The sequence below is a fragment of the Aspergillus pseudodeflectus genome, assembly GCF_044049435.1.
Source record: "Aspergillus pseudodeflectus strain CBS 756.74 chromosome Unknown BJX68scaffold_59, whole genome shotgun sequence".
In the NCBI taxonomy this organism is placed as follows: domain Eukaryota; kingdom Fungi; phylum Ascomycota; class Eurotiomycetes; order Eurotiales; family Aspergillaceae; genus Aspergillus; species Aspergillus pseudodeflectus.
Window position 1 is genome coordinate 106860 of NW_027263835.1, and position 27025 is coordinate 133884.

Here is a 27025-nt window from a genome sequence, read left to right on the forward strand (position 1 = left end):
TTTAACTTTGTCCTATTCAATATGCCTTTTCTGATCAATGCATCCAAGAAGTATGATTCAAATAAGGTTTCTTTAGAAGTATGGAGCAGGTTGCACAAGTTGAGATTCTGATTTAAAATCGCAAAAGCCAACGCCGTGCCTTCGGTACCCATATAAAACCCCTGTGGACAGAAAATACCTCAAACAATGTCAACATCCCAATCTAGAATACTAAAGGCGAAATGCAAATGATAACCGAAAAGCGAAACAGAAACAGTCCCTTTAAGGAAAATGTACCCGAGCCGTCATGGCAAGAAATAGAGAGACGAAGTAGATAGTTCATGAAGCCCCAAGCGCAGCGTCGTCAATGAAAATCGAGTAACACTAATCAGGATTCAGATGAAGATTCATCGGTGGCGGCGGCGAGCGCTTCCAGTGCATCGAGGTCTTCATCAAACTCGTCATCGTCTTGCGTGCTTGTGTTTGCCTTCGTTGCAACCAACATCTCCTTTGTCGACTCGGTCACTGTTCGGCTCCCATCCTGCGAAGGCGAGGCTGTCGATTTATTTACTACCACTGACGAGCTCTGAACCACCGCTAGAGGCGCTGTAGATGTCTTCTCTTTCGCAGCAGTTAAACTCCAGTCAATGACTCCGTCGGAACCGTATCGCTCAGCCAGCCACTCGTTGCACTTTTTGAAGTGCTGGTTTTGAAGCTATATTAAATATCCTGTTAGTAGCTGGAAAAAGCCCGGGAACACCCGTTGTCAGTAAACGAGTTAATACGTACAAAGCCTTTATGAACACTTAGCGGACTCGGGTGAACAGATTGCAAGATACAATGTTTGTCGGAATTGATGCCCGTAACCCGCTTTCCAGCGTGTGCACCCCAGGCCATAAAAACTACCCCGCGGGTCCGAACGCGTGTTACGATATCGATTGCCTTCTGGGTCAGTCGCTCCCAGCCCTTATTCGAATGGCTCGCCGCCTGGTGTGCTCGGACGGTGAGCGAAGTGTTGAGAAGCAACACACCACGTTCTGCCCATGGTGTCAATAGGCCGCCCTTGTTTGGAGGAATTTGAAATGATGGGTAGTCATTTGTGATCCCACGGTATATATTGACGAGGGACGGGGGCGCAGGGGTCGGTGGGCGAACTGAGAATGCTAGGCCGTGTGCCTGGTTGTAGTTGTGGTACGGGTCCTGGCCGATGATGACTACCTTGACGCTGTGTAGCGGAGTATGACGAGACCTAGAAGACGTACATTAGACATACAAGAGGGTTTGAGGTACAAGGATGCCGCACCAAGAATATATATCCTCCTCAGGAGGGAAGACCGTAGCCGACTGCTTCTCTTTCTGGAGGAACCGTTTCAACGCCAGAAACTCGGGTTTGACAATTTCCTCCTTGAGATGCGCAAGCCAACTCTCATCCATAGTGTCAATCTCAAGCTGGAGAAGCTCCTTCTGCTCGGCAGTCAATGTAGCCACCCATTTTTGCTTGTTGAAGCTTGAGGAAACTCGGGAAGGGGCCGCTGTCTTTGTCGTCGCGGTGGCCGTTGGGCTAGATTTTGGTGCACCGAAGAAAGAGGTTATGCTACCATTGGCCTTCGATTTTTTCGCATCGGCTGCTGGGGTCGATAGGTGACCAGCTCCTCGCTTTAAGCTAGGACTCGCCATGGTATGTTGCCTCCGCACGCGGAGGAGGATCTGTGAGCGGAGGCGAGTGCTGTTTCGCAAAGCAGGTTATTGAATCGAGAACCAATGTTGCTGGCCAGGTTATTCCAGAGATACCTAGATAATAGTGTGTGGGAAGGAGAAATCAAATAAAACCTTAAAGACAAACAGCATTGCTGTGAAGACCCGCCTTGACAGCTCACAAAGCCTCAAAAAGGATCGGCTGCGGAGAACGCGTTTGGACGCGCACCAAACGCGTTCATAATTACATCGTACTCCAGGGGAGGGCTTGGCGTCTCCTTTTAAGGTTTTCGGCTCTGAGCAGAGCAAATTGGAGAAATGATCGCAAGGTATGATCGCAAACCCCATGTAACCAGCAATCACTTCAATTTCAGAGGGATATGTCTTAATAGGGGAAAGAAAGAACATTAATTTGCAGTATGAATACCACGCTCATTGACGATCATGGTAACTTATGGGTTGAGAGCCGACAAGTTGCCCGCATGTGGGGTCTCTGATTTTCAAGACTCAAGTTGCTACTACTACTACTACTACTACTACCTAGTTGATCCACCACCAGGACCACAGCAATTCTCTGCTCTGATGGAGCTCACATGGCTGGCGGACACCCCGCAGTCCCGGCGCCGAACACGGGCACTGCGCGCATGTTCTAGCTGTCAGAAGAGAAAGGTGAGTGACCTATCTCTCCAATTCGACGAATAGCGCTAAAAAAGATGGCAGAAACGCTGTCGGCATCTGCGTGACGAACATCGAGCCCCAAGCCAGGTTCTGGAGACTAGGAGACTTGATTCGACTGCAAAGGGGGCCAGTGCTCCCAACCAAGTGCAAGCCCCCGCTCAAAGGATAAATGGCCGCGCCGCTTCTCTACCCGGCATATCACGCATAGAGCGGTTTGTAGGAGATCTTAACCCGGAAGCTGCTATTAGGGAGAAGGTAGATGCACTGGACGGTGCTCACCATAGGGATCGTGTCGGGCTCTGGATCAATACTCCTGCCCATGGGGGAAATGGAGATTTATCCGATACGTCAAGCTTCCGGGCAGAAATTCTTCCAAAAAACGGATCTGATACTGGTTCTATCTTACATCAACGATATCTGTCTGCTCTGAAAGCGTGCGATCGTCTTCCTCGCTCGACTCTAGTCCCATTGGCTTCAATTTTTTTCTCCAGGGTGAACCATATCCTACCTCTTGTTGATCGAGAGTTGTTTAACCCAGGCTCTGCAGAGGCAGCAACGTCTGTCTTCTTGGAAAGAGCTGTATGCCTCGTGGCAGCCAAAGACAAAACGGCTAGCTCACATCTGCGTCTGGTTTGTGATGGCCCCCTGTTGACTGCTCGCGAGTTCTGCTCCGATCTATACAAAGGGCTCGTTAGTGCTATGGATGCTGCGCTCGAGCCAGATAGGGTGACTAGAATTCGCATATTGGCTCTAATGTCCCTTCACTCTGAGGGCTATGAAGGTACTGAAGCAGCCTCGATGCACATCTGCCAGGCGATTCATCAAGCACAGACAGCGGGCTTACATCTTGAACGGCCTAATCGCCAACCAGGAGATTCCTTGACGAGTCTATTCTGGTGCCTGTGGACGCTAGACAAGATTCATGCATCGATAGGGGGTCGTCCGGTACTTCTCGCAGATCGGGACATTGGTATCGCAAGGCCTGAACCCAGATCAGGTGGATTGAAAACTGCCTTTGATGTTTGGTTTGCGCTCTCTGAGTTGCTATCAACTGTGATCTCGTTTTATAGGCCGTCTTCCGATGGTACGACGGGATGGGAAACGGACTATCCAAGCTTTGAAGAGATCATGGGGTATCCTGTTCGAGCGGATTTGGATTATGAAACACTGGGTGAGTTTTTCAATAGCTCAGCCTGACTTTGAGGTTTTCTATCTGCCTTTCATGCCTAACTTGGGTTATATGATTTAGGAATTTTGGAGCTCTATTACCACGCCATTGGTATTTTGTCATGCAGATACAGGCCGTCTCATTGTCCTGATGGTTCGAGACCCTCATACACCCGCCAGGGTCTAGCTGCCGTCCGGATATATTCCATCGTGGCGACTGAATGTGCTCAATCACTGCCTCCTCTTCCAGTTGTTCCATATGCAGTTGCCTTGTCCATGGGTGTTTCATACCAACAATTCCGCAACAGCAAACTTATAACTCACCACACTCGTGCAAAGGCTAGTCTCGACGCTTGCTGTGCTCTACTGGAAGAACTATCCGCTTATTGGTATTCGGCCGAAGCGATGGCACGTCTGGGAAGAAAGGCACTACGTCAAATCAAAGGGTTGGCATTTGAAGATGGAAAATTCGGCCACGGTCCTCCATTATCTACTGTTGACAGCAACAATCATGACAACAGCACATCCAGCATGACAGACCAGGAATTACCGCTGGCTGGCCCTTCAGTTCATTCCAACGAACCCCATCACCCTTCGGAAAGCGAGTGGCTACCCTCAATGACGCCCGCGCGACCTGTGCCACTAATACCCGACGAACAGCACAAAGATCTACAAAACTCCGTTAGTGGAGATGGCTTTGCTGGCATCGATATGCTCTTTGACGACTTCTTGGATCTGTCATTACCCACAAACTTCTGGGATCCTGTCTTTTTTTCGACGGAGAACGACCACAGCGTTTGATTTAGTGTGGAGTTACTAAATGATAAGTAGGTAAAGAACAGCCGCGGGGTCATCTATCAGAGGGCGAAACTTTCAAGAGCCAGGGACCCGAGTATCTGGCTTTGCCAAGGATACGTTGTACAACTGACTTTCGACGATGAGGCTTCCATGGAGGCAGCAGGCTACATAATCAGCTCGAGTTGGCGCGCCTCTACATTTCTCATTTGCAGACGACCGCAGCGGCTGAGTCTACGCTGCCGATCGTTATCTTGGGCTCTCGATTGCTTTGTTCATCGACATCGTGGTCTCACTAAGAGATCTTCACGCCTTCGTCTTGTCAACTAATATGTCAGCGACACACGTCTCGTGTGGCTCTGAGTATTGAGTGGGAGGGTGGAGTTTTGATTGTGCTGAAAGCCTGCAAGGAGATTCCGGCTGCGGGTCTGCGACTTTAGGACCTAGACCTTGATCGGCGCAGTGGGCATCGCGTGGCCCAGTGGCCGAGTGCGTGGAAAAATTTACTGTGCCGAGCGCGAAGTTCTATTTAAGGAACATCATTACTGCATGGATCGATACACCGCTAAACGTGGATACCGATTATCTTTCTCATGATATAATATCATATCTATTATATGCTCTACAGAGACGCATAGCAGATAGGTAGCGTCGCCTGTTCCAGGAAGAGCAAGCTGGAACGAAGTGCATCTGTCATTTGGCAATGCCCAAAATCCAAGTTCTACATCTGACACTTGCCACGTTGATGCTGATTGGCCTGAACCCCTGATTCTGGCTCTGTTCATTAGACTGCACAACGCATCGTCTCTAGATCATGGATTTATTTCTTGATTCCCCACTGTTAGCCTCGTTTCTTCTTCAAATTTATCCCGTTCTCACACCCCTTAAAGGATCTATATCACATCTCAGTCCCGCACCTTCGTGCTCTACCCGTTCCCCCAGTAAACTCTCAGCCCTCGCTTCTCAGATTGAGTCTGGCTTATCAATCCAGAACGTATCTATTCATACGCTACCGACAAGGCACGCTACCACTCCGTGGCAGGCGCCTCTCACCATCGTTATATCACTCAAACAAGGAATGACTCGAACGCGGTGTCTGTCGATCTAAAGCCGACCCTTTAGAACTCTTGGCTCATTCAACGCATCGCTACCAAACGCATATACAAATCATCTTGTCTTATGGACCATTTCAAAACTTTCACCAAGCCTGATGGAGCTTGAAACCATATCGTCCCATTGGCATCGTCATCGTCTGCACAAAGTTGCTAGATCTGCTACTCTGGTTGGCTCTCGGTAGCCTGCAGAGTGTTACACAACACTACATGGCGTCTGTATCACAGGGCGAATCACGTTGCAGTAGCGATTTTATTCCTATCTACATAGAAGGATCTTATGCCAGCCAATCCTTCTCTTCTGCTGATACGGAGGAAGACCAACTGTCTGGCTCGAGCGACGAAGAACAAATCGGCATCGCTACAGCTCCGAGACACCCGATTCCGGAATTACAAGGTCCTTTCGAAGAGTCTATCACCGAGTCTCTACCGGGGACAAACAAAGGCTGGATAGTTGACCTTGATGCTCAGTCGCGGCGCAGAGATCTCCTTGAGGGCTCTCAGTATGAGCGCCTCTGTGGCCGGAAATGGCGTCAGAGAACTGGCGAGAGGTTGGCGCTCCCTTGTGCTTCGGCTGGTCGTTTTTGATTACTTGCCTAACCTCTTATAGGTATCATCCATTCTGGAAGCTTAGTGCACAAATGTCCTTTGGCATTCATTTACTCGTAAAGGGAACAGCAAAGTCGAATGCAGCGGTCCTCAACATTCTGCAGGCTCATGTCGACGAAATGGATGGATTTGTCTCCAGAACCTCGGAGGATTTTCTGATCATACAAGTTGACCTACGAACTCGTATCCAATATCTAAGTCTTCCTCTCGAGAACCTGGATCTTTTTGACGAGATGTTGGTGGATCGGAATTTCCGCATGGCTATGATTGACTATAACGACAAAATCGACTTGGCGATTCAGAGGTTTACCCTAGCTATCAACGACGCTCTTAAGGATATGCAAAAGGGAAAGGAAGCAATAAGTGGGCTCTGGCAATACCTTAGACGGCCGATGGAGGATAACATTCCATTGTCAAGCAATTTGGCTGCTATTTACGACTCTATGCTGGCCAATACAGAAGGTTGGAACTTGGCATTTTCCAAGCTTCGCAAGAAGGGGACGGCTCTCTTGTACGCCATGACCCAGCTAGGCCGTGCCATTGCCGAGATGCAGCGACGTGTAGGTGTGGCAAGCAGACGGGAAGTAGTAAGTACTTATCTCTCTATCTCGGTGCAGTTTCCATTTGGGCACTTCCCAACTCCAGACAGATATCGTTTGTTCCCCCGCTTCCGACCCCTCAAACCAAGTCCATTCGAGGCTTTCTCGATCGAGGAGTCTCCGTATACATATCGGATTCGTTACCTGCGGAGAAGCCCCTACCCCAGGATCCGGTCGTGGCCCGAAATCTAGAGTCACGCCATCGCTCTACTTTCAGCAGTTCAGGCAGACTCGCTCACCAGAAGAGTGTGCCCAATCTAAGAGCCTCGAGAGATACGTCTGGGGTGAACGATACATTTGAGCGGGCCAAATCTGTCAACGGCGCTCGGGCCCCTTCAAGGGGCTCTGATTCAGGCTCAATATTCCCGAGACTCCAGAAGACGATCAGCAAGCGGCTCTCCAGAGCCAAACTCACAAAAGTGACCGTAGAGGAAGTGCCGGAGGAAACGATAACACGTCCCTCCACGTCTGGTTCGCGAACTCTGAAGTCTTTCAAGAGGAGCAGACACGTGGAACAGCAGCCGCCGCCGCCGCATCAGACACAGCAGAAACCTGCACTGATTTCAAGACCATCAACCCGCTTAAGACGGCCGGGTACGTCCCATACTTCAGCCAAGGGCGAAACCATGAAAAGCCAATTACGGCAGTACTTCATGTCCGACCGGGTGCTTGACGCATGGGAAAGCGTAAGAGAAAGAGAAAGGAAGGCCGGCCAATCTGAGCCCAAGAAGGATGGCCTCTGGAGCATTTTCCAGGCCAAGTCAGGGACACGGTCCGGCGAATTGCCAGGGAATCCTTATCAGAATGATGTACTGAAACAGATGGCGTGGCTGGAAGAGGAAACTAAGAACCTCAACACCTATTCACTGAAGCCCAAACAAGAGGGAACCGGACCCAAAGTACACACGATATCGGACAATATGAGCATTCGGCAGGGTCTTGATAGCCAGGAAAGCCACTACGGAGGTGTCAACTATCTCAAAGCCCTAGAGGCAGACGATTCCATCATTACGGCTCTTCCTGCCTTCCCTCTTCCTCCGGTGAGCAAGTTGAAATACAACTCTTTTTCTGTATCTCCTAACAATTCTCATAGATCGGTCATATTCCAGCAACCAGCAAAGGTCCTAGCTGAAGAGCATACATGCCAGTACATGAATTACAAATCAGGCTTGACTGAGTTAAATATGATAATATTTGATGGACAATCACAGGTTCTCTGTCGTACACTACCCACCAAGGAATGTCGGGCTCTCGCAACAGATCTCGCTTTCCAACCCATCTTGAAAGGCGGATAAATTGTATATGAGACATAAATTATCATGAGTTTCGGCTTGGGGCCATGATGCTAGGCCGAGGAAGTCGACTGGCGATGTCCGTACCATAAGGCTCATAAACATATCTATTTTTGTCATTCCGAGCACTTTCTTTAGATCTCAACTCCTGACCAAAACGCCAAGACTGTACTATGAATGCAAGCAACTTCCCCGTCTTTCGCACTTAACTCTTGTCTAGCTTTCTAGCATAGGACACATACTTTCTCCCAACGATGACCTCGAGGCCAGGTACCTCCTACAACCAACACCCATAGAACTGATAGCACTACTACAACAAAACACTCTCGCAACATTACTCATTCTGATATTTCGAGTTACAGGAAATCTTATCTCCGAGCTACAGGTACATTCTGAACAAACCATAAGGAAAAAGTAAATCGAGAAATCTCCCCAAATGTGTCCTTTCCAGCCTGTCCAAAGCGCACACAAACGCCAAATAATCAATTACACTCCAGCAGGACACCCTACTACTACGGCGGTCGAATTCTCAATCATACACACCTAATAGATGAGGAGAGGACGTATAAGAGGGAAGAACGACAAAACATATAGGGCAACGGCAATGGCAGCAAGGCACAAATCGAATCTACTTGCAGCGTTTCTCCACGATATTCGGGCCGTGCTCGTCAAACTCCTTCTTGGAAATCCACATCTGGTGGAACGTACCCAGACTAGCGAGAATGCTCCCTCCAATCCAGGAGCTGAACCTGCGCTCTGACGTGTTTCCGGGGGCGGAGATACGGACACGCGGGCCTGGGTAGAGCTGCGTGAGTTCCTGGTTGAGACGGTCGGTGAAGCCGTACAGTAAGCTGGAGGCGCCTGTTACGACGACGTTGGAGAGGAGGTGAGGCCGGATGTCGACATCAACGCCGTTCAGTGCCGCCTTGATGATCTCAGGGACTGTCTGGGCTTGTGTGGGCGCGGGGAAGAGGGTTTCAGGGTCTTGTATGGCGGCTTTGGCATCGAAGAGGGACTCGACGACTCTGTAGCGGTCGACGCCGAACACTTGGTTGTAACCGTCGGGAAACTCGAAGGGGCGGCCGGGGGAGCTACGGGCCATTTCTTCATTGGGGACGCCGTTGGGCCCCGTGGCCGAGAGTTTGGTAGGACCGGGCCACACCTGCACGACGCATTCCTTGAATTCGGAGAGTGTTCGTTCCTCAAGGAAAGTGCGGTAGGATGCGTCGGGAGCTCGCTCTGGAGGGAAGGTCTTATATTTGACTTGCGGAGGTTGGCCAGCTTCGACGGCTGTCTTTGCCGAGATGAGATAGTGTGGTGTGATAGTGATGGGCTGGGGAGAGTTTGATTTGAATAGAGCGCGAATTTGAGAGGAGATGTAATCTCCGCCCAAGGGCGAGTGCTGAACCCCGCGCTTGAGGATCATGCCATCATGAACTGGCGTTACAGAGATGTTGGAGGCGCCAATATCGACAACAAGAGCAGAAGCTTTTCCAGCAGCAAATCTGGAACATCCAGTTAGACGGGCTCAAAGTGGTATGGAGAGCCATGACTTACGCCGCAAGAACACCATTCCTCGCCAAGTAGAATGCGGGGGTTCCCCATTTCTCCATGGCAATCTCGATTGTCTTCTCGCGAGCCTTTGTAGGGTTCCAACTTGACTCAGACATCAGAAGAGGACTATCTGCTAGTGGCTTCTCTTCAGATTCAACACCCTCCATCTCAGATACTGGCTCCCCCTCAGGCACATCATTCAACCCGTTATGTAACGGGTTGCCAGGCTTCGCACCTGTGAGTTTCGACGTAAATGAGTACTCCCACACCTTTTCGGCCATGTCCCAGTCTTCCACGATGCCATCTCTGCCAATGGGGTTGTGGATCGACAGTCCCGGCCGCGGAGTGACAAAAACATCATCGCCATAAATGAGCTTTTCCTGCCCCTCGAAAGAGTATTTTCCGTAATACGTCGGAATCAGGGATTTCGGCGTATCTTCGCCTGCGAAGCCAGCGCGCGTCGTTGAGAACCCGGGATCTAGGACGATGGCCGAAACCTCATCTGAGGGCGTTGAAGAGGGTTAGTATTTGCCCTGAGGGGTATAAAAGTATAGCCTGAGGGTTTGCTTATGGAAATTAATTAACGTCACATACCTCCGCCATACTCGGTAGCTGAGGGTGCTTGGTTGGGAGTGTTCATTGTCAAGCTTGAAGTAGCGCAAGGGCAAGAGGTAGGTTGGGACGATCCACGGGCAATGCAATCGATGCGGATCAGAGCTTTATTGGGATGGGAAAGTGGTAGAGAATATTAGAAGAGGATCAAAGGTCGGTGTCTTGCAGAGACCAAGCGATTGGAGGCGATAAGCTGGAATGCTGCTCGTGGTGCGGCGGTGGGAAATTCACAAGCAGCTTTTGGCGCGGGTCAGATTTGATGATGACTACTACACCTGACGTACTTTCATCTTGTCTACATGCATCCGATTTCCACCTCCCTTCCCCCCACGACGAACCTCGTGCTCACTGCGCATAACTGATTATCTTCTATCATGGACACACAAGTTGATCCAAACCAGGAAGTTCTTTTTCGTCCCTTTAAGAGAAGAAAGTTCCAGCGACGCCGGCCTGACGACACAGAGAGTCAACCAGAATCGCCAGCGTCAAACGACGCTCCGGTAACTCAGGACCCTCAAAGCGATGTTGAGACTATACAAACAGCCGACGCACTACGTCTTCGACGGCTCCAACGCTCTCGGAAGGGTGGCATAGAGTTCTCAGCTACTTCGCGACCGACCGCCGGCCAAGCGAACAAGACGTCACTTCCTACGGCAATAGCGGAGGACACAGAGGGCGACCGGCTGCGAGCCATGTGTGATCGCTTCACAGCGCATACCGGGCAGACAGTCGATGTTGACAAGCACATGTACGGAACCCCCGTCGCACTACCTTTGATACCGGCTGTGCTTTGCACTTACTGCAATGGAGACTAACAAGATAAGGATGGACTATATAGAATCCGAACTGGCTAAACGCTACCGACAGGGACTACCGGGAGATACACCTGGTCTGGATGCAATTGACCGGCGCGCAGTTGACAGCACACTACCCACATCCGAGCTTCCCGAGCGTGAGCCCGCCGCTCTCGGAAAGCTTCACGAAATAGATCTTGGACAAGAGGCCAGGCTGCGGAATATTGCTCGAACGGAAGAGGCGACGAGGAGACTGAATGGTGATGATGATGAGCTGTCCACCAGCCGCTCCCCCAGTAAGCCACCTCGGTACCGGAAACGACGGACAAGCCAAGATATAATGAGGGACCGATTAGTCGAGGAAGTTCTGCGGGAGAGTAAGCGTAAGTGCACCCTGGGACCCATAAACACACTCTGGAATTTGTTGATAACCCATTATCTCGCTAGTGGATGTTTACGATGAACCAGAAGGAGAGGAAGCGGCAGCGGACGACTTGGCGGCCGATGATAGGGTTGCGGAACAATTCCGACGAGAGTTTATGGATGCTATGCAGTCCCGCAGACGAATGCCTCGGACGAAGCCAGCGACAAAGCAAACTGAAGCACCGAAGGGACCCAAACTTGGAGGCAGCAGGAGTGCCAGGGCAGCAATGCGCGAAATGCAAGAGAAGGGGTCCCGGAAATGACCCCCCGATATGAGTTGTCCTCGTCCAGGCAGGTGGCGTATGATTCAATATCTCCCGCGCGCTGAACTTTCGAGCTGTTCGCGACTCCGTCCAGAATAATAAGGATGTCTCTAATCGTTCTCTCCTCATCGAACCTCTCGTCGGGAGCTTCAAGAATTTGGCTGTTTCGAGCCCTTCATTTCTTGTCAGGGCAAGCGAGAGGAAAACCAGCGCCAGGGGAGCACTGCCAGTCTCCCCGATTCGAGGAAAGGGGGCCGTTGATGTATGGACACAGTTCCAACTGACTTTGTGCAGAGAGGTCTCACAGTTCAGGGGTAATGAGGAATCAGAGAACGGGAAGCCACCACTATTCTTGTCTCGAGTTAATTGAGTGGATCATTCTTTTCAATAGCAAATGTGACTGTACGGAGTACCCCAGTATTCTTGGTAAACACACCAACGAGCCTAGGGGCCTAGATAGCTGTAATTAACGAGAGTCAAATAGAGATGCTAATTAGACTCGGCTCGAGTCTCGACGTTTCGTCCAAAACTGGGCATTATTGATTAAGTATGGGCGTCGAAGTTCGGTCTGGCAGTGGCCTGGTGCTCTGTAACTATAGGGCAGCTTGCTGACATGCCCTGCTGGAGAGTATGGGCAACGCATCGTATCAGGACAACAAGAGAGAATGCTTGAGACAGTCCTACAAGATTTATATTCCAAATGCCAGCTCCAGCCATAGCGAACCTCGAGGGGGGGACGCTTCGTTCAAAGCAATGGTGGAAGTGGAGGGAATTGATTCCATTGAATTACTATTTCACAAGAGAACGATCAGCAGAGATATTTCCAAACGTGCCAAGAATCGAGCCAACGACAACGATAATAACACTATCATAACAGTGCTCTTTATTCGAGACGGAGGGAAACTTTGGTCGGTTGTGGGGCGATCCTCGTTACCAAAATGGACATTGGGTGGATCCGCTTGAAACTATTCCCACTTACCGTTCTCAACCAAAATTTCTAACTGCGCATCTGCCAACTCCCAGGCTGGCCTCGACTTCGATTTGAACTCATTTATCAGTAACACAACGCATTGCCACTTCCTATCTGGCTCGCTTGCTTTAGGAATTCAAAGGCTCAGATGTATGTTGACTGTGCTGCACACAAGCTGCAGGCTCAGCCGTTTCCTCAGCTATCATCGTTTCACGTCGGGATCGTACGGAGTATAATAAGCAGCGAGCGATGCAGCTCGTTAGACACTGGACAGCGGACAGCTCAGACATCAGGGCCTAGAACTGGACAAAGAATGAAGCGACGATTATCAATGCCCCAGCAAGCGCCATTCCCAAGCCAATAAAAAACCATATTATTCACAGGCTGAGACACTCAGGGGCAACTTGTTACAGGCTTCAGCCACTCGGCGTCCATCCCTCATTCCTATTCGACGCCTCTTCAGTGAGCCGTGGCTAATGCATGACTAAATTAGGCCTTTTACGTATCCTTGTTTGAGAGATCGAGCCAACCTGGATTCTGGGAGGCTTCTTGGACTCTTGACCGATGGAGCACTCGAGGATGATGCGTGCATCTGTGCTTTGAATCCTCGATCCTCTCCAACTTTCCTCTGCAACAATGTCTGTGTGTGTCAATTTTCTATCTGATTGATCAATCACCTGCGATCGTTTCTTTTTACACCTCGCAACATTCGCTTGAATCCTCCTTCTCGACTGTCTTTTTTGTCCCTGACTCTTCTGGGCTGCTTGCTGAACCCCCTGTTCTTTCTTTTGCCCCTCGAAGAATGAGAGGAGAGGGAGGGTTCAAGATTGACGAGTCAAAGGGCCTCAGCACTATCACTCTTTCTTTTGGTCAGATGTTCTCCCTTTGAAAAAGACGCCCTATACACATCCCACTCTTTAGACTTTTGCCATTCGCAGCAACAGATCGTCTTCCCACATCCTTTTCGTTCTACGCAGGTTGATCCTGCCTCTCTATCCGACTGAATCGACTGGTGCGATAACAAGATCCGGGGTTATTCAAACTACATACGCCGTTTTAATTTGCAGAACCATTCATAGAGTAAACATCCCTTGGCCTTGATCGCGTGCCTCATCAAGAACACTTTCACCGCACCACAATCTCGAGTTGCGGATACGAATTCCTCCTTTCAACATGCGAAACCCCATCTCAACTCGCCTCACCTTCGCTATACTGGCTCTCTTGCCTGCCTGGAGTTCTGCCACTGATACCCTCAGCACCGGAAGCGTGTCGACATGCTTGGCCGACTCTGCCATCAAAGTCAACAAATTGGACATAACATTCTCTCGGTCCACGAGAACCATCAACTATGACGTATCCGGAACGAATACCAAAGAGCAGAATGTCACGGCTGTTCTATCAGTAACTGCCTATGGTAAACAAGTGTACACCAAGGAGTTTGATCCCTGCGATGGCGACAATTACATATCCCAGCTCTGCCCTGTTCCGGTTGGTACTTTCTCAGCGTCCGACTCGCAGGATATTCCCGAGGAGTTTGCGAGTCAGATACCGTCGATTGCATTTTCGATTCCGGACTTGGACGGCCTCGCAAAACTCCAGCTAAAATCCAAAGATGACGACACTGAGGTTGCCTGCATTCAGTCCGAGTTGACCAATGGAAAATCCGTTGAGCTCCCCGCTGTTTCCTATGCCGCTGCAGGTATGGCGGGAGCCGCGCTCGCTCTTAGTGGGCTTTCAGCTCTAGGATCTGCTGGGAGCACAGGCTCTCCGTCTTCCAGTCCTGGGTTTGGAGAGGTAATGGGTTGGTTCCACACCATGGCAACCAATGGCATGCTCAGCGTGAACTATCCTCCTATCTATCGCAGTTTTTCCAAAAACTTCGCCTTCAGCACTGGCCTGATTCCTTTGGCTCAAATGCAGCACTCAATAGATAACTTTAGAAGGCTCACAGGTGGCAACCTCACTGAAAATAACTACGACTATTGGAAAGAACTGGGCGGCGAATCGTCCGAGTCCAACAAGACCAAGCGATCCTTTGATATGATTTTCGGGGCAGCGCGGCTGGTTATACGAGAGGTCGAGAGTTCTGTGAACGAGACATCATCCGATGACGAGAGTGTTTTCAGTGTGGACGGAATGGAGAGGATAAGCCAGGAGCTTCTTATTCCGCAGTCTAACACATTCATGACGGTTCTGCTGGTTTTCGCCATCGTTGTGGCAGCTATCACCGTGGGAATCCTGCTCGTCAAAGTTGTCCTCGAATTATGGGCACTATATGGATCGTTCCCCAAGAAGCTTGCCGAGTTTAGGGAAGATTACTGGGGTCTTCTCGCTAGAACAATTACTAACCTGATTCTGATTCTCTACTCCATCTGGGTTATGTACTGTGTTTATCAGTTCACAAGCGGGGACTCTTGGGCCGCGCAACTCTTAGCCGGTGTGACTTTGGCAATATTCACCGCTATCCTCGGATTCTTCGCCTGGCGCATCATACATCTTGCTCGCAAGTACAAGAAAGCAGAAGGTGACGCATCATCGTTGTACGAAAACAAGGAAACGTGGCGAAAGTACAGTCTTTTCTACGACAACTACAAGAAGGACTACTGGTGGCTCTTCATCCCAGTCATCGTGTATATGCTTGTCAAGGGTTGCATAATTGCTGGTCTTAACGGACACGGATTGGTGCAGTCAGGCGCTCAGCTCGCTGTCGAGGCGCTCATGTTAATCCTCCTGCTTTGGAATCGGCCGTACGTCGCTAAATCCACCCAGTGGATCAACATCAGCATTCAGGTAGTCCGTGTCTTGTCTGTTGCATGCGTGCTTGTTTTCGTCGAGGAGCTCCACCTTTCGTCAACAACCCAGACGGTCACCGGCGTCGTTCTAGTTGTTGTTCAATCGGCACTGACAGGCCTTCTTGCCATTCTCATCGCTATCAATGCAATTATTATCTGCTTCCGGGAGAATCCCTATGCAAAGCGGCAGAAGGAAAATGGTGAGTAAAGCTTTCTACCGTAACTTGCATCTTGCTAATGTGAAATTTTACTTCAGAAAAACTGAACCGTGAGATCGATGACCTAACGCCACTAGACGCGCGCGAATCACTTCTTATGGACCACCCTCCTCGCAAAGATTACTCCGAGATGAGCAACTTCAATTTCACTGGTCCCTACGAACCATACCGAGACCAACATCCTCTAAACTCAAAGCGAGGATTCAACGACAGCTCCGACCGCCTGGTTGATTCTGCGTACCACGACGAACCCCGGCATGGTCGTACCACCAGCCGCGGTAGCCGAGGAAGCCGTGACAGCTATGGTTCTTCTGACGGCCGTAAGCCGACGGCCCCTGGCTATGGCTTCGCCTATTGAGCAGCCACAGAGCCGCCCAATGCCTTTTTTCCCACTGCATAACTTGCACTAACCACCATTTTTCTCCAAGTTTCTTGTGCGTGAAAGCATATTCTTCCAGCGCCATTTCTGATGACTTTAGCGTTCTCTGTTGGTGCCCATATTTGGCCTTGCATTACACTCCTTCTCTTGGTGATACCAAATATTGGCCTCTTCATCCTACCATAAACCATCGTTTGACTCTTAGATTTCTTTCAATTCATCTCAAAGTTGACGCATTGTCTGTATACTAGTAAAGTATGAACATACGTGTTTACCGGATCAGTTGACTTTGGTTGGCTGCCCGTGATCCATGATACAACCCCAATGGTTATTTATACAGTACTTAAGAGCATGCTCAGACTGGTAATCTAAGATATCAGTTGCAATAGACGTGTCAAAATCCCGAATGGGTAACGATACGTAGTAAAAAACAGGATATTAGAGACCCATTCGTCAATGCACAGATTCCTATTTGCGCTCACCCCCTAGTTCCTCTATACATATTACATACAGTTGAAGAGTGAAGAGAATTATCCAACAGTGTCCGTGTCACTGTAGACCGTAATTCCCGTATTATTTATATCGATGCCCTCAAAGATAGCGTGAGCCTTGTACGGCTTCCTCAACGATTAACCATGCATTCCACCATGCCATTTCGTTACTCTGACTGTGCCTGGACGGAGGTCAAGCATGACTGTAGCGACCACACGCGCCAATTGAAGTCGCCCCAGAGATGTCTACTACTTAGACTCGAGTCTGGAGAGAGACGATAGCTGGATTACCAACAAGTTGCCGAAAGCGATGTTCTCCATGCGGTGCGGCATGTGCTTGACAGCTGAAGCGTTGGTGGATAGAAACTTTGTGGCCTTAACCCGAATGCATAGAACGGCAGCGGGTGGGATGCCATGATTTATCGGGTTGAGGAGATTCTCGCTGGAAGAGGCACGAAGGCCAGAGAAGGTCCGAGTCATCATCATTGGAAGCCGTTGTCAGGAGTATGGTCTCCGGTACTGGGGCGGAGGTGGGCCCTGGAATCCTGGAAGAGGCTTTGCCAGATGTATGCTTCACTGAGGAGGAGTTCAATATCTTTCTCTGTCCAGTCTCGCGTTGGTAGGGCTTGTAGAAACATCATGATTTCCTGAATGTGTTAATAATGGAAAGGGTTGAGAGGAGAAGGGCGTACCTGGAAGTCCATCTTGACTAGCTGGTCCGTCCATTTGACGAGGAATGCAGCGCAAACGTATAGGTGAAAGCGTGAGAAACCCTGCTCCTCGGCCTTGAAAAAGGTCAATATGCGACAACGCGCAGACTTTGACGGATGTGGAAAGAGATTAGCTAGACATACCATATAGGTATCCCACATCCGAATAGTGTTTTGCACACTCATTTCCCGCATGAGCAAGCAGTTCATCCATCGAAAACTGAACTGCATAAATTCTACCCCTTCCTTTTCCAGATGCTTGGCCAGAGTAGAGTCTATGCGCGCTGTCAGATCATGCAAGGCGCGAACCTGTCTGTGGATGCCGGGCTGAGCATAGATATAGTTGTCTTGGATTCCATCAAGTAATTTGGTTAAGCACCAGAATGAATCTGCTTCTACGGCATCTAGCACGCTTCGAGGAAGCTGGCCGGGATCCATCCCTTCCTCCACGTTGAGGTCTGTGACGTAGACACCGAGAAAAACTTGCCATAGAGGGGTGACAAGGTCGTTGATTCCTTGTACATAACCGCTAGCCGGGTGTCGGATAGCCCATACGTAAAGAATCCTTTCTAACGATCGCTGGGTGGCCTCATAGCTGTAAAGCTGTATGTGAGGACTAGTGCGTGGCACGTCGATGCTGATCTGGTGCCAGATTGCTTCGTCTAGTCCTCGCCCGCGCCCGGTATTTGAAGACGGAGGATTCCCCGCGCCCGCTGCGCTGCTGCGCTCGAAGGCCTGACGGACCCCGTCTAGATACTCTTTTCGTTTTCGCTCAAGAGTAGCGATGCGTCGCTCGCTATTTGTGGGGAGATATCCCAGGAGGAGTTGCCAGGTCATGGCTCGTACTTCGTCAGGAACTCCTGACCATGCCAGATTCCTTAGCTCGGTCAAAGGCACGGTGCTTGCTTGCAAGAGGCGTTTGAATTTGTTAATCCTAGAAATGCGACTCGAGTGCGCCTCTATCTCCTTTGGCGATGCATCTTTCGGAGGCGCAGTATGATTAATGAGATTCAAAGCATTGGCGGGATCTATGACAGGATGTTAAGATTTTGCTCTCATCTCAAGAATAGCTATATCATACCTCGCAGAATGTCTTTGTATTGGGGCCGAAGAATCTTTCCTTCGCCCTTACGAGCTGTCGTCGGATATAAGGGGATGTCTCGTTCTTCGGCGATATCTGAGCTATTAGCTCGCTGCCGATTGTTCGGTTGGCTAACACCAAGACTTGACGGTCTGCTTTCAGCGCGAACCAGTAATTCGACTGGCTTAGTTTGCAGAGCATCGATTTTCCGGGTTTGCCTCTTTCGCATGCTTGCAATGCTCGGAAGCCCAAACTCATCCTCGTCATCGTCGAACACAATGTCTTCTTCCCCATCATTCTCATCCTCAATCTTCACTCCAGGGGTATCATGGCTCCATGGCCCAAGCTCTTCATTCATGATACCGGAGTATGATGCGCGCGGCGATGAGACCCATACCCCCGGGCGTCGAGGGAGGGGAGATATATGTGGGGAGTTATTGGAGGAGGGGCGAGGCGGCGTTCGAGCTTGTGTATGTTGTTGCGGTAACCCTCTGCTGTAGCGCGCAATATAAAGGTTAGCAGGCCTGCCAGAGCGTATATGAAAGACGACCGACTTTATTATGTTGGCGTGAGAGTACGAGGCTCCAACCACGGTGCTCTGGTCAGGAGACTGAGAGACCGCTCTATTCTGAGAGACTGATCTGGCTTTCCAGAACGGGGAAGCTGATTGCCTTTGGTGAGGTTAGAAAAAGATACATAAAGCACGGAACGAGCAATTCAAAGCTTACTCAGAACGGCCTGTATACGGGGACGGGCAGCTCCATCAGCCACTGAATCCTAACACGAGGCATAGAGAGAGTATGAGGTACGAACCAACCTGGACCATTTCCTTTTAATGGTGAAGCAGATGGTTAGATCAGCGAGCTGCCCCTGACTAAGAGGTGGGAGTACGGCCTACCTGCTGTTGGACCTTCTTCGCAGCCATCGTGTGAGGCTGCTCGTGCGGAGGAAATGATGTCAACCGAACAGGTCATGAGAGAGGCAGGCGAGCGGCAACCTTGATTGCGGGGTGTTTCAGGGACACTAATATTGAATGTCTTTAGACTCTTTACCCAGTCCCGGCTCTAGGAATTGAGACTGCTCATAAAACAACCATTGGGATTCGAGCAATGGCAGCTAAGTACCTACCTCTGGTACCCGTGAGTGCGTAAATAGAGGCCATTGTTGAATTGTCCGACTTTAAGAGGCGTCAGAGGAGATGAGCCTACATCGATGTCGGCGGGCTGTAAATTACACAGCTGTATTGTAAAAAACATAACTGCCCTACTCGTTTTGGAAATCAAAGGTTTGCAACTAAGAAAACTGGCAAGAGAGTGGAAGGCAGCATTCAAAGACAGGTAATGAACGGTTGATACTGGTTCCTGACAAGGTAAATTTGCCCTGAGGGCTCTCCAACTCAGAGAGTGAGTGAATTCATCTCAACTTCCAGGCTCATCCGTCCTCCGTACTCCTTCCTTCTTTCACTTACTCGACTTTCTTTCTCGCTCTTACCCCCCTTCTCCTCCATATTTCTTCAGCAATTCTTCACTCTCACGCTTCCTCTTAATCATCCCTTCGCTTTCACTATATCATCACTAATTACAGAGAACTTCGGCGACTGGCCCGCGGAGAGATTCACCTGAGGCTCGTTTTTTTGCCCTGGTCCTTCGGCTTTTTGTCCTCGCTATTCCATATCGGTTGCCTGTGACCGAAACAAGTTCTTGGTTCCCTTTCATATCATCAACGAGCGTTAACTTTCATCGACATGGCTGAACCAGAGGACGTTGAGGAGGATCTCTTCGCTGATCTGTACGTTGCTTGCTTCCGCCTAGTCGCCTCATTCCAATTTCTAACCTGGTTTTCCTAGGTACGATGCAGATGAAGCAACCCATCAAACCGCTCCGACCGGTGGAGGTGCAACCGCACCCAACCCCATACCCTCCGAGGCGCCTGTTCCAGTCTCTAGTACCTCGGCTATCCAGTCCGTCGAAGGTTATGGAAACGAGTCTGAAAACACATTCGGTGCATATCAACCCCCTTCGTACGAAGGAAGCCACCACCACAATGGCTCGGCGGGTCTCGATACTGGCTCTTATAACCATGCAAGTGCACCAGAACCAGAACCCCAAGGAACTGGCATTAAGGAAGATGGGTGAGTTTTCCCTTCTCTAGCAATTTTTAAATTTATCCCTCCCTGTCTTTGAATCCATGGCGTGGATGTGCTGTGCGTTTGGCGCGAGGGATCTGGGCATGTTGAGGGAGCTACCCTTCAGGACGCTGAACCAGTGTTGCCCCTCCCGTGGGCATGTCATCTCTCAAGAGCTGGGCTCTCAGTGCTCTGCTCTATCTAGGGTGTCGGCGCCTTCACGATGTTTTGACTGGCTGGTGGTCCGTGAGACGGGCGCTATTGGGGCATTGCGAGCTCGATGAGTGGGAAGGCGGATGAGAGTCTTTTCCTGAGCCGAGGCTTCCTGGTGGGAACCATTGTTCACGGAGGAAACATTGTCATGGTCGACCATGGATGAACATGGATAATTCCAGATTCATCAAGACGGAGCACGCCACTGGTGGAAATGAGAGTTCCCTGCCATCGTTCAAGTCTAGTGAAGATATATGTCAGCGAGTCAGCATCAGTATGGCAGTTACGGGAGGACAAATGTCGAAAATCAAACATGCGAGCACCAACTCGAGCGTCATAGTACGGCTGATACCGTATAGCGTCTGTCGGTATATGATATAGCGCCAACAGTGAGGAGTAGCAGCCTCGACTGACTGGTTGGGCATCTTCGATCAGTTTACCTAGCTTCGGAGTCTATAGACAGGCAGGCAAAGATACCTTGGTCAGAGACAGAAGAACAATTGACTTATTCCGCCGGGCATACATCATCCCCATTGTGGTCCTGTCTACTACTTACGCAACCGCCTGGCCCCTGGGGCTCCATCTTGGTTAGCAGTGAAGCTGCTGCGTCGACCTGTAATGCGATGGCTGTGATTAAACCGGAAATAACACCACTGGAAGCGCTGAGCTGCGAATCTCCTCAACGCAAACTGCGGACGTATTCGTGCTAGACGGACCGTTGTCACATTTTTACACCGATTCACTGTCGCCATTGATTATCAAATTCGAACCTCGAAATGATCGAAAGACATGTGGACACACTGGGTCAACGAACAGCACAACATATGACGAAGGTCTCAGGACCTAGCACATGTCGCCATGAACCATCACCCTTCGCCAGCGATATCCAGCCACACGCCAGATTATGACATGCACTTCAAGCGCTTTTCCTCTGCATTCTCGTTGCTTTTATGTGTCTGTCAACCGGGTATACCGGCTTTGCTAACAAGAGTGTTTTTTTTTTTCAACAGGAAAATGTTCATTGGCGGTTTAAACTGGGAAACAACAGATCGTAAGTACTTTTGAAGATTATCTCAGACCGTCGAGGTTATGCATGCGTCTAACTTCTTATCTAGAATCATTGAAGGAGTACTTCTCGCAGTTCGGAGAGGTACAAGAATGTACTGTTATGCGCGATAGTGCTACAGGACGGTCGAGGGGGTTCGGGTTCTTGACATTCAGAGACCCAAAAACAGTGAACACTGTGATGGTCAAAGAGCACTACCTAGACGGAAAGATCGTAAGGCCTGCAACCTATCACCTGCGCCGTTTCGGCTGGACGAATTTCTGATGAATTTCTAGATTGACCCCAAGCGCGCCATCCCGCGTGATGAGCAAGAGAAAACTAGCAAGATTTTTGTTGGAGGCGTCAGTCAAGAGGCTACCGAGCAGGATTTCAAACAGTTCTTTATGCAATTTGGTCGTGTGATTGATGCGACTTTGATGATCGATAAGGATACTGGCCGTCCTCGTGGGTTTGGGTTTGTGACGTTCGATAGTGAGGCCGCCGTCGAAGCCGCCCTGTCACGTCCCCTGGATATCCTTGGTAAGCCCATTGAAGTGAAAAAGGCTCAGCCGAGGGGCAATCTACGCGGCGAAGAAGATCGTGGCCGCCGTGGTAGAGACTTCAGGGACAATAGCCAGGGTGGAGCCGACGGTTCTCAGCAACAGTCTGGTGGCCAAGGTCAAGCTGGTATGCCCAATGGCCTCACTCCACAAATGATGGCCCAGTATTGGCAACGCATGCAACAGTACTTTGCCCTGATGCAGCAGCAAATGGCGGTAGCAGCCGCTCAAGGTCAAAATATGGGCGGAATGGCAATGGGCGGGATGAACCCTGCTCTGATGCAACAGATGCAGATGAAGCAAATGCAGCAAATGCAGATGGGCAACAACCAGCAGTCGCCAAGCATGAGTCCTCCGGCGCAGAGCCCGACTCCTCAAAATATGCAGAACATGATGAATCCTGCCATGATGCAGCAGATGCAACAAATGCAGAACCAGGGTCAGGGAGGCCAGATGGGTATGGGCGGGAACACGAACATGCAAGGAAATTACTCTGCTAACCGCGCAGGTCCTGGATACAACGCGCATGAGCAGATAGCGTTTGAACAGCAAAAGTATGAACAGCAGCAAGCTCGACGGGCAATGGAGAATCGAGGTTTCTCTCCGTATCAACAGGGAGGCCCAACGTCGTGGGAAGGCATGTACGACGAAGTACCTCAGCCGAACATCCCCACAGGACCTCAAGCCATGAACAGATCTGGTAGCGTGGGACGTGGTACGTTGGGAATCTTTCTTGTTGTGACACGACCCACATTGCTTACACCTTTTACTAACATAGATGCAGGTCAGACACCCCAGCCACAAGGCGCCGCCCCTGCAAACGCCCCAACAGGGCCCAAGAACGCCGGGAAGCCTGGCGCAAACTACCGTGGAGGAGGGCGTGGAGGCCACCGCGGCTTTCATCCATATGCGCGCGGCTAGGGTAGCGCTTGTACTCGAATAACAGAGACATGCACGCAGGCAGGCTCACTTTTTGTATCAGATGTTACACAATATGGTTTTGCTTTCAATCGTTTCTTCTACTGTCAACCCTCTTGTCTCTCTTTCTAATCGCCCAGGTTGTCTGCCAAAAGGTCCATTTCGACTCTATGATTCCTACTATTTTGATTATGCGTGGGCTTGCGGGGCCTTTAAGAATGGTGACAACAACAATGTACCTCTAAATAAGAACTTGCTTCAAGTAAATATTCGTCAAAACGAGCTGAACTTGCATGTAGATTTACGGAGCACTCCGCACAACTGCCTTCCCTTGATGGAAGCTCCAAGAGCGATAAGATAATCGGAGCGGAACTATTATTTTGCGGGCCATGCCCTTTTGGTCAACAGAACCGTCCAAGCTTCGCCATCAAGCTCGACCCCAGAGTCAAGCCATCAAATTTTCAACATGGCATCCGGACGAAAGGATTTTCTCAGCCAACCTGCGCCCGAGAATTACGTTGCTGGTCTTGGTCGTGGCGCCACTGGTTTTACTACTCGCTCGGATCTTGGACCAGCTCGCGAAGGGCCGACCCCAGAGCAGATCCAGGCTGCGCTTGCGAAAAGAGCACAGTTGCTCGGGGCAGCACCTCCGACAGCATATGGCGCATCGCGAGAGAAGGGAAAGGGGGATGAAAAGCCTGCAGAGGAGGAGGACGACGAGCGGTTCCAGGACCCGGACAACGAAGTCGGACTATTCGCATACGGCCAGTTCGACCAGGAAGATGATGAGGCGGACCGCATATACAAGGAGGTAGACGAGAAGATGGACAGACGGCGAAAAGTGAGAAGGTTAGTAAACCCGCAACCCAGTCCCAGTCAGGGAGTGATTTGTTCATCGGGTTTAGCCCCGGTTTTCTGGATAGATGACCGACTTGATTCCTTCTCCACCTCTAGGGAAGCTCGAGAACGACAGGAGCGAGAAGACTACGAACGAAAGAACCCGAAAATCCAGCAGCAGTTTGCCGACTTGAAGCGCTCGCTCGCCTCGGTATCTGAAGACGAATGGGCGAATCTGCCGGAGGTCGGAGATCTTACCGGCAAAAACAGACGAACGAAACAAAACCTACGAATGCAACAGCGCTTTTACGCCGTGCCCGATAGTGTGCTTGCGAGCGCCAGAGACTCCTCCCAGTTTGACACCACGGTTGCCGATGATGGTTCTCAGACAGATGGCCGTGCGGCCGATGGCGCAGATGGGATGATAACGAATTTCGCCAATATTAGTGCTGCTCGTGACAAGGTGCTTCAGGTCAAACTGGACCAGGCAGCCATGGGATCCTCCGGCGACACTACGTCGGGGAGTGCGACTAGTATTGATCCCAAAGGATATCTCACGAGTCTAACACAATCGGAACTCAAGGCGGGTGAAATCGAAGTTGGAGACATCAAGCGTGTGCGTGTGTTGCTGGAATCGGTGACTAGGACGAATCCCAAACATGCCCCTGGTTGGATTGCTCTCGCCCGACTGGAAGAGCTCGCGGGGAAGATTGTCACTGCACGAAATATCCTGGCAAAAGGATGTGATCTATGCCCGAAGAGTGAAGATGCTTGGCTTGAGAACATTCGACTCAACGAAGGACACAATGCTAAAGTCATTGCTGCGAACGCAATCAAGAACAACGATCGATCTACCCGACTCTGGATTGAAGCTATGAGGCTCGAAACAGAGCCGCGGGCAAAGAAAAACGTTCTTAGACAGGCTATCCTGCATATTCCTCAGTCCGTCACGATTTGGAAGGAGGCTGTTAACCTGGAGGAGGATCCTGCCGATGCGCGCCTCTTGCTGGCTAAGGCGGTTGAGATGATACCCCTCTCCGTTGAATTATGGCTGGCCCTTGCGCGCTTGGAAACCCCTGAAAATGCACAGAAGGTCCTGAACGCTGCACGTAAAGCTGTTCCAACAAGCCACGAGATCTGGATTGCTGCTTCTAGACTCCAAGAACAAATGGGAACCTTCAACAAGGTGAATGTGATGAAGAGAGCTATTCAATCACTTGCACGAGAGAATGCCATGCTTAAACGAGAGGAGTGGATTGCTGAAGCAGAGAAGTGTGAGGAAGAAGGAGCAGTTCTCACATGTGGTGCGATTATCCGCGAGACGCTCGGGTGGGGACTCGACGAGGATGACGACCGGAAAGATATCTGGATGGATGATGCCAAGGCTAGTATTGCCAAAGGAAAATACGAGACAGCGAGGGCCATCTATGCATATGCTTTGCGCGTCTTTGTTAACCGGAAATCAATCTGGGTTGCCGCCGCGGATCTTGAGCGTAACCACGGAACCAAGGAAGCGTTATGGCAGGTTCTCGAGAAAGCTGTTGAAGCTTGCCCACAAAGCGAAGAGCTCTGGCTGCAGCTTGCAAAGGAGAAGTGGCAGTCTGGAGAAATCGATGACGCGCGGCGTGTGCTTGGCCGTGCATTCAACCAGAACCCCAACAACGAAGATATCTGGCTGGCTGCCGTCAAACTAGAGGCGGATGCACAGCAAACAGACCAAGCTCGAGAACTTCTTGCAACAGCTCGACGCGAGGCAGGAACCGATCGCGTTTGGATCAAGAGTGTCGCGTTTGAACGACAACTAGGAAACATCAACGAGGCGCTAGATCTCGTAAACCAAGGCCTCCAGGTGTACCCCAAGGCTGACAAGCTTTGGATGATGAAGGGTCAAATCTACGAGTCGCAAAACAAGGTCCCACAGGCCCGAGAGGCTTACGGCACAGGTACCCGCGCATGCTCCAAATCCGTCCCGCTCTGGCTTCTAGCCTCAAGATTGGAAGAAAAAGCTGGTGCAGTAGTCCGTGCCCGTTCTGTCCTTGATAGAGCTCGTCTAGCAGTTCCAAACAGCCCCGAGCTTTGGACGGAGAGCGTCCGCGTTGAACGGCGCGCGAACAACATCCCACAAGCCAAGGTTTTAATGGCAAGAGCACTCCAGGAAGTCCCTTCGTCCGGTTTGCTTTGGAGTGAAAGCATTTGGTACCTTGAACCGCGGGCCCAACGCAAAGCCCGAAGCTTAGAAGCGATCAAGAAAGTCGAGAATGATCCGTTATTATTTATCACGGTGGCGCGAATCTTCTGGGGCGAACGGCGCCTCGAAAAGGCCATGACCTGGTTCGAGAAGGCCATTGTCTCAAATAGTGACCTCGGCGATGCCTGGGCCTGGTATTATAAGTTCTTGTTACAGCATGGCACTGATGTACGTTGTTATCTCCCCCTCCCCCTCACCTTCTCTTTTCTCCCAAAAGACAGCCCTTCTCTAACGACGGTCCGCTCACAGGAAAAACGAGCCGACGTCATCTCGAAATGCATCTTATCGGAACCTAAACACGGCGAACTCTGGCAATCCATTGCCAAAGATCCAGCTAATGCTTATAAATCGACCGAGGAGATCCTCAAGTTGGTTGCAGACAATCTCTCTCAATGAGGGCATGGACATGGTTTCCTGGTGCTTCTTCTGAATGGAAAAGACACTAATCAATCCGGCCTATTCCTTGCATGTATAGTATCATACCATTTTCACTAGATCTTATGCTTTACGGCCCAGGACAGGCGTTTGGAGTAGGAAATAAGCGAGAGAACTTGATTGAACGCTTGGGTGGGAGCATCCCTTCGAGACATAAGATTTATCGGCTCCGTCCGCGTTTATAACTACCATATTATTCAAGGCTACTACTACCACCATTACTCAATGCAGAAATTTCTGTAACTGTGAACGAGCGAGACGTCAAGCGGACATGCCATGTTGGTCACTAACTTATCAGCTCTATAGTTGGCTAAAATAACACAACCAAGAAAAGCCATCCCTATATATAGTACTGAAAATATCAGGAGAAGTAGGACAAGCCACAGAAGACTAGCTAATCAATCACAACTTAGCCAGACGTTCTGGCCGTT

General features: G+C 50.3%; 9 protein-coding genes across 9 annotated transcripts; 6 read left to right on the forward strand and 3 right to left on the reverse strand.

The window, feature by feature from the left end:
- Positions 1–141: 141 nt before the first annotated feature.
- On the reverse strand, positions 142–1871 carry BJX68DRAFT_174395 (uracil-DNA glycosylase). Its single transcript, XM_071037106.1, has 3 exons — positions 1283–1871; positions 769–1228; positions 142–694 (listed from the first exon to the last, which is right to left on the reverse strand). Exons 1-3 carry the CDS (start codon positions 1654–1656, stop codon positions 368–370), a joined length of 1161 nt encoding a protein of 386 aa, XP_070894444.1. The 5' UTR covers positions 1657–1871; the 3' UTR covers positions 142–367.
- A 385-nt stretch (positions 1872–2256) lies between these two features.
- Positions 2257–4320, forward strand: BJX68DRAFT_258193 (transcription factor domain-containing protein; the record flags this gene model as incomplete). Its single annotated transcript, XM_071043490.1, has 3 exons — positions 2257–2343; positions 2395–3523; positions 3602–4320. 3 exons carry the CDS (start codon positions 2257–2259, stop codon positions 4318–4320), a joined length of 1935 nt encoding a protein of 644 aa, XP_070894445.1.
- A 1316-nt stretch (positions 4321–5636) lies between these two features.
- Positions 5637–7929, forward strand: BJX68DRAFT_258194 (uncharacterized protein; the record flags this gene model as incomplete). The annotated part of the gene is made up of 5 exons (XM_071043491.1): positions 5637–5670; positions 5794–5977; positions 6037–6622; positions 6685–7674; positions 7846–7929. The coding sequence occupies 5 exons, from the start codon at positions 5637–5639 to the stop codon at positions 7927–7929; spliced, it is 1878 nt and encodes a 625-aa protein (XP_070894446.1).
- Positions 7930–8442: 513 nt separating this feature from the next.
- BJX68DRAFT_174437 (actin family protein) lies at positions 8443–10361 on the reverse strand. The gene is made up of 3 exons (XM_071037107.1): positions 10075–10361; positions 9484–9982; positions 8443–9431 (listed from the first exon to the last, which is right to left on the reverse strand). The coding sequence occupies exons 1-3, from the start codon at positions 10118–10120 to the stop codon at positions 8555–8557; spliced, it is 1422 nt and encodes a 473-aa protein (XP_070894447.1). The 5' UTR covers positions 10121–10361; the 3' UTR covers positions 8443–8554.
- Positions 10362–10466: 105 nt separating this feature from the next.
- Positions 10467–12029, forward strand: BJX68DRAFT_278712 (telomere length and silencing 1 family protein; the record flags this gene model as incomplete). The annotated part of the gene is made up of 3 exons (XM_071048591.1): positions 10467–10840; positions 10917–11269; positions 11334–12029. 3 exons carry the CDS (start codon positions 10467–10469, stop codon positions 11570–11572), a joined length of 966 nt encoding a protein of 321 aa, XP_070894448.1. The 3' UTR covers positions 11573–12029.
- A 1686-nt stretch (positions 12030–13715) lies between these two features.
- Positions 13716–15910, forward strand: BJX68DRAFT_271265 (transient receptor potential ion channel family protein; the record flags this gene model as incomplete). The annotated part of the gene is made up of 2 exons (XM_071046912.1): positions 13716–15534; positions 15591–15910. The coding sequence occupies 2 exons, from the start codon at positions 13716–13718 to the stop codon at positions 15908–15910; spliced, it is 2139 nt and encodes a 712-aa protein (XP_070894449.1).
- A 994-nt stretch (positions 15911–16904) lies between these two features.
- On the reverse strand, positions 16905–18571 carry BJX68DRAFT_271266 (GTPase-activating protein GYP1; the record flags this gene model as incomplete). The annotated part of the gene is made up of 4 exons (XM_071046913.1): positions 16905–17069; positions 17115–17207; positions 17277–18160; positions 18214–18571. 4 exons carry the CDS (start codon positions 18569–18571, stop codon positions 16905–16907), a joined length of 1500 nt encoding a protein of 499 aa, XP_070894450.1.
- A 961-nt stretch (positions 18572–19532) lies between these two features.
- BJX68DRAFT_245820 (heterogeneous nuclear ribonucleoprotein HRP1) lies at positions 19533–23356 on the forward strand. The gene is made up of 6 exons (XM_071041554.1): positions 19533–20001; positions 20060–20344; positions 21562–21602; positions 21667–21830; positions 21893–22871; positions 22935–23356. The coding sequence occupies exons 1-6, from the start codon at positions 19958–19960 to the stop codon at positions 23075–23077; spliced, it is 1656 nt and encodes a 551-aa protein (XP_070894451.1). The 5' UTR covers positions 19533–19957; the 3' UTR covers positions 23078–23356.
- Positions 23357–23540: 184 nt separating this feature from the next.
- Positions 23541–26555, forward strand: BJX68DRAFT_258200 (U4/U6-U5 snRNP complex subunit PRP6; the record flags this gene model as incomplete). The annotated part of the gene is made up of 2 exons (XM_071043492.1): positions 23541–26327; positions 26409–26555. 2 exons carry the CDS (start codon positions 23541–23543, stop codon positions 26553–26555), a joined length of 2934 nt encoding a protein of 977 aa, XP_070894452.1.
- Positions 26556–27025: the final 470 nt, after the last annotated feature.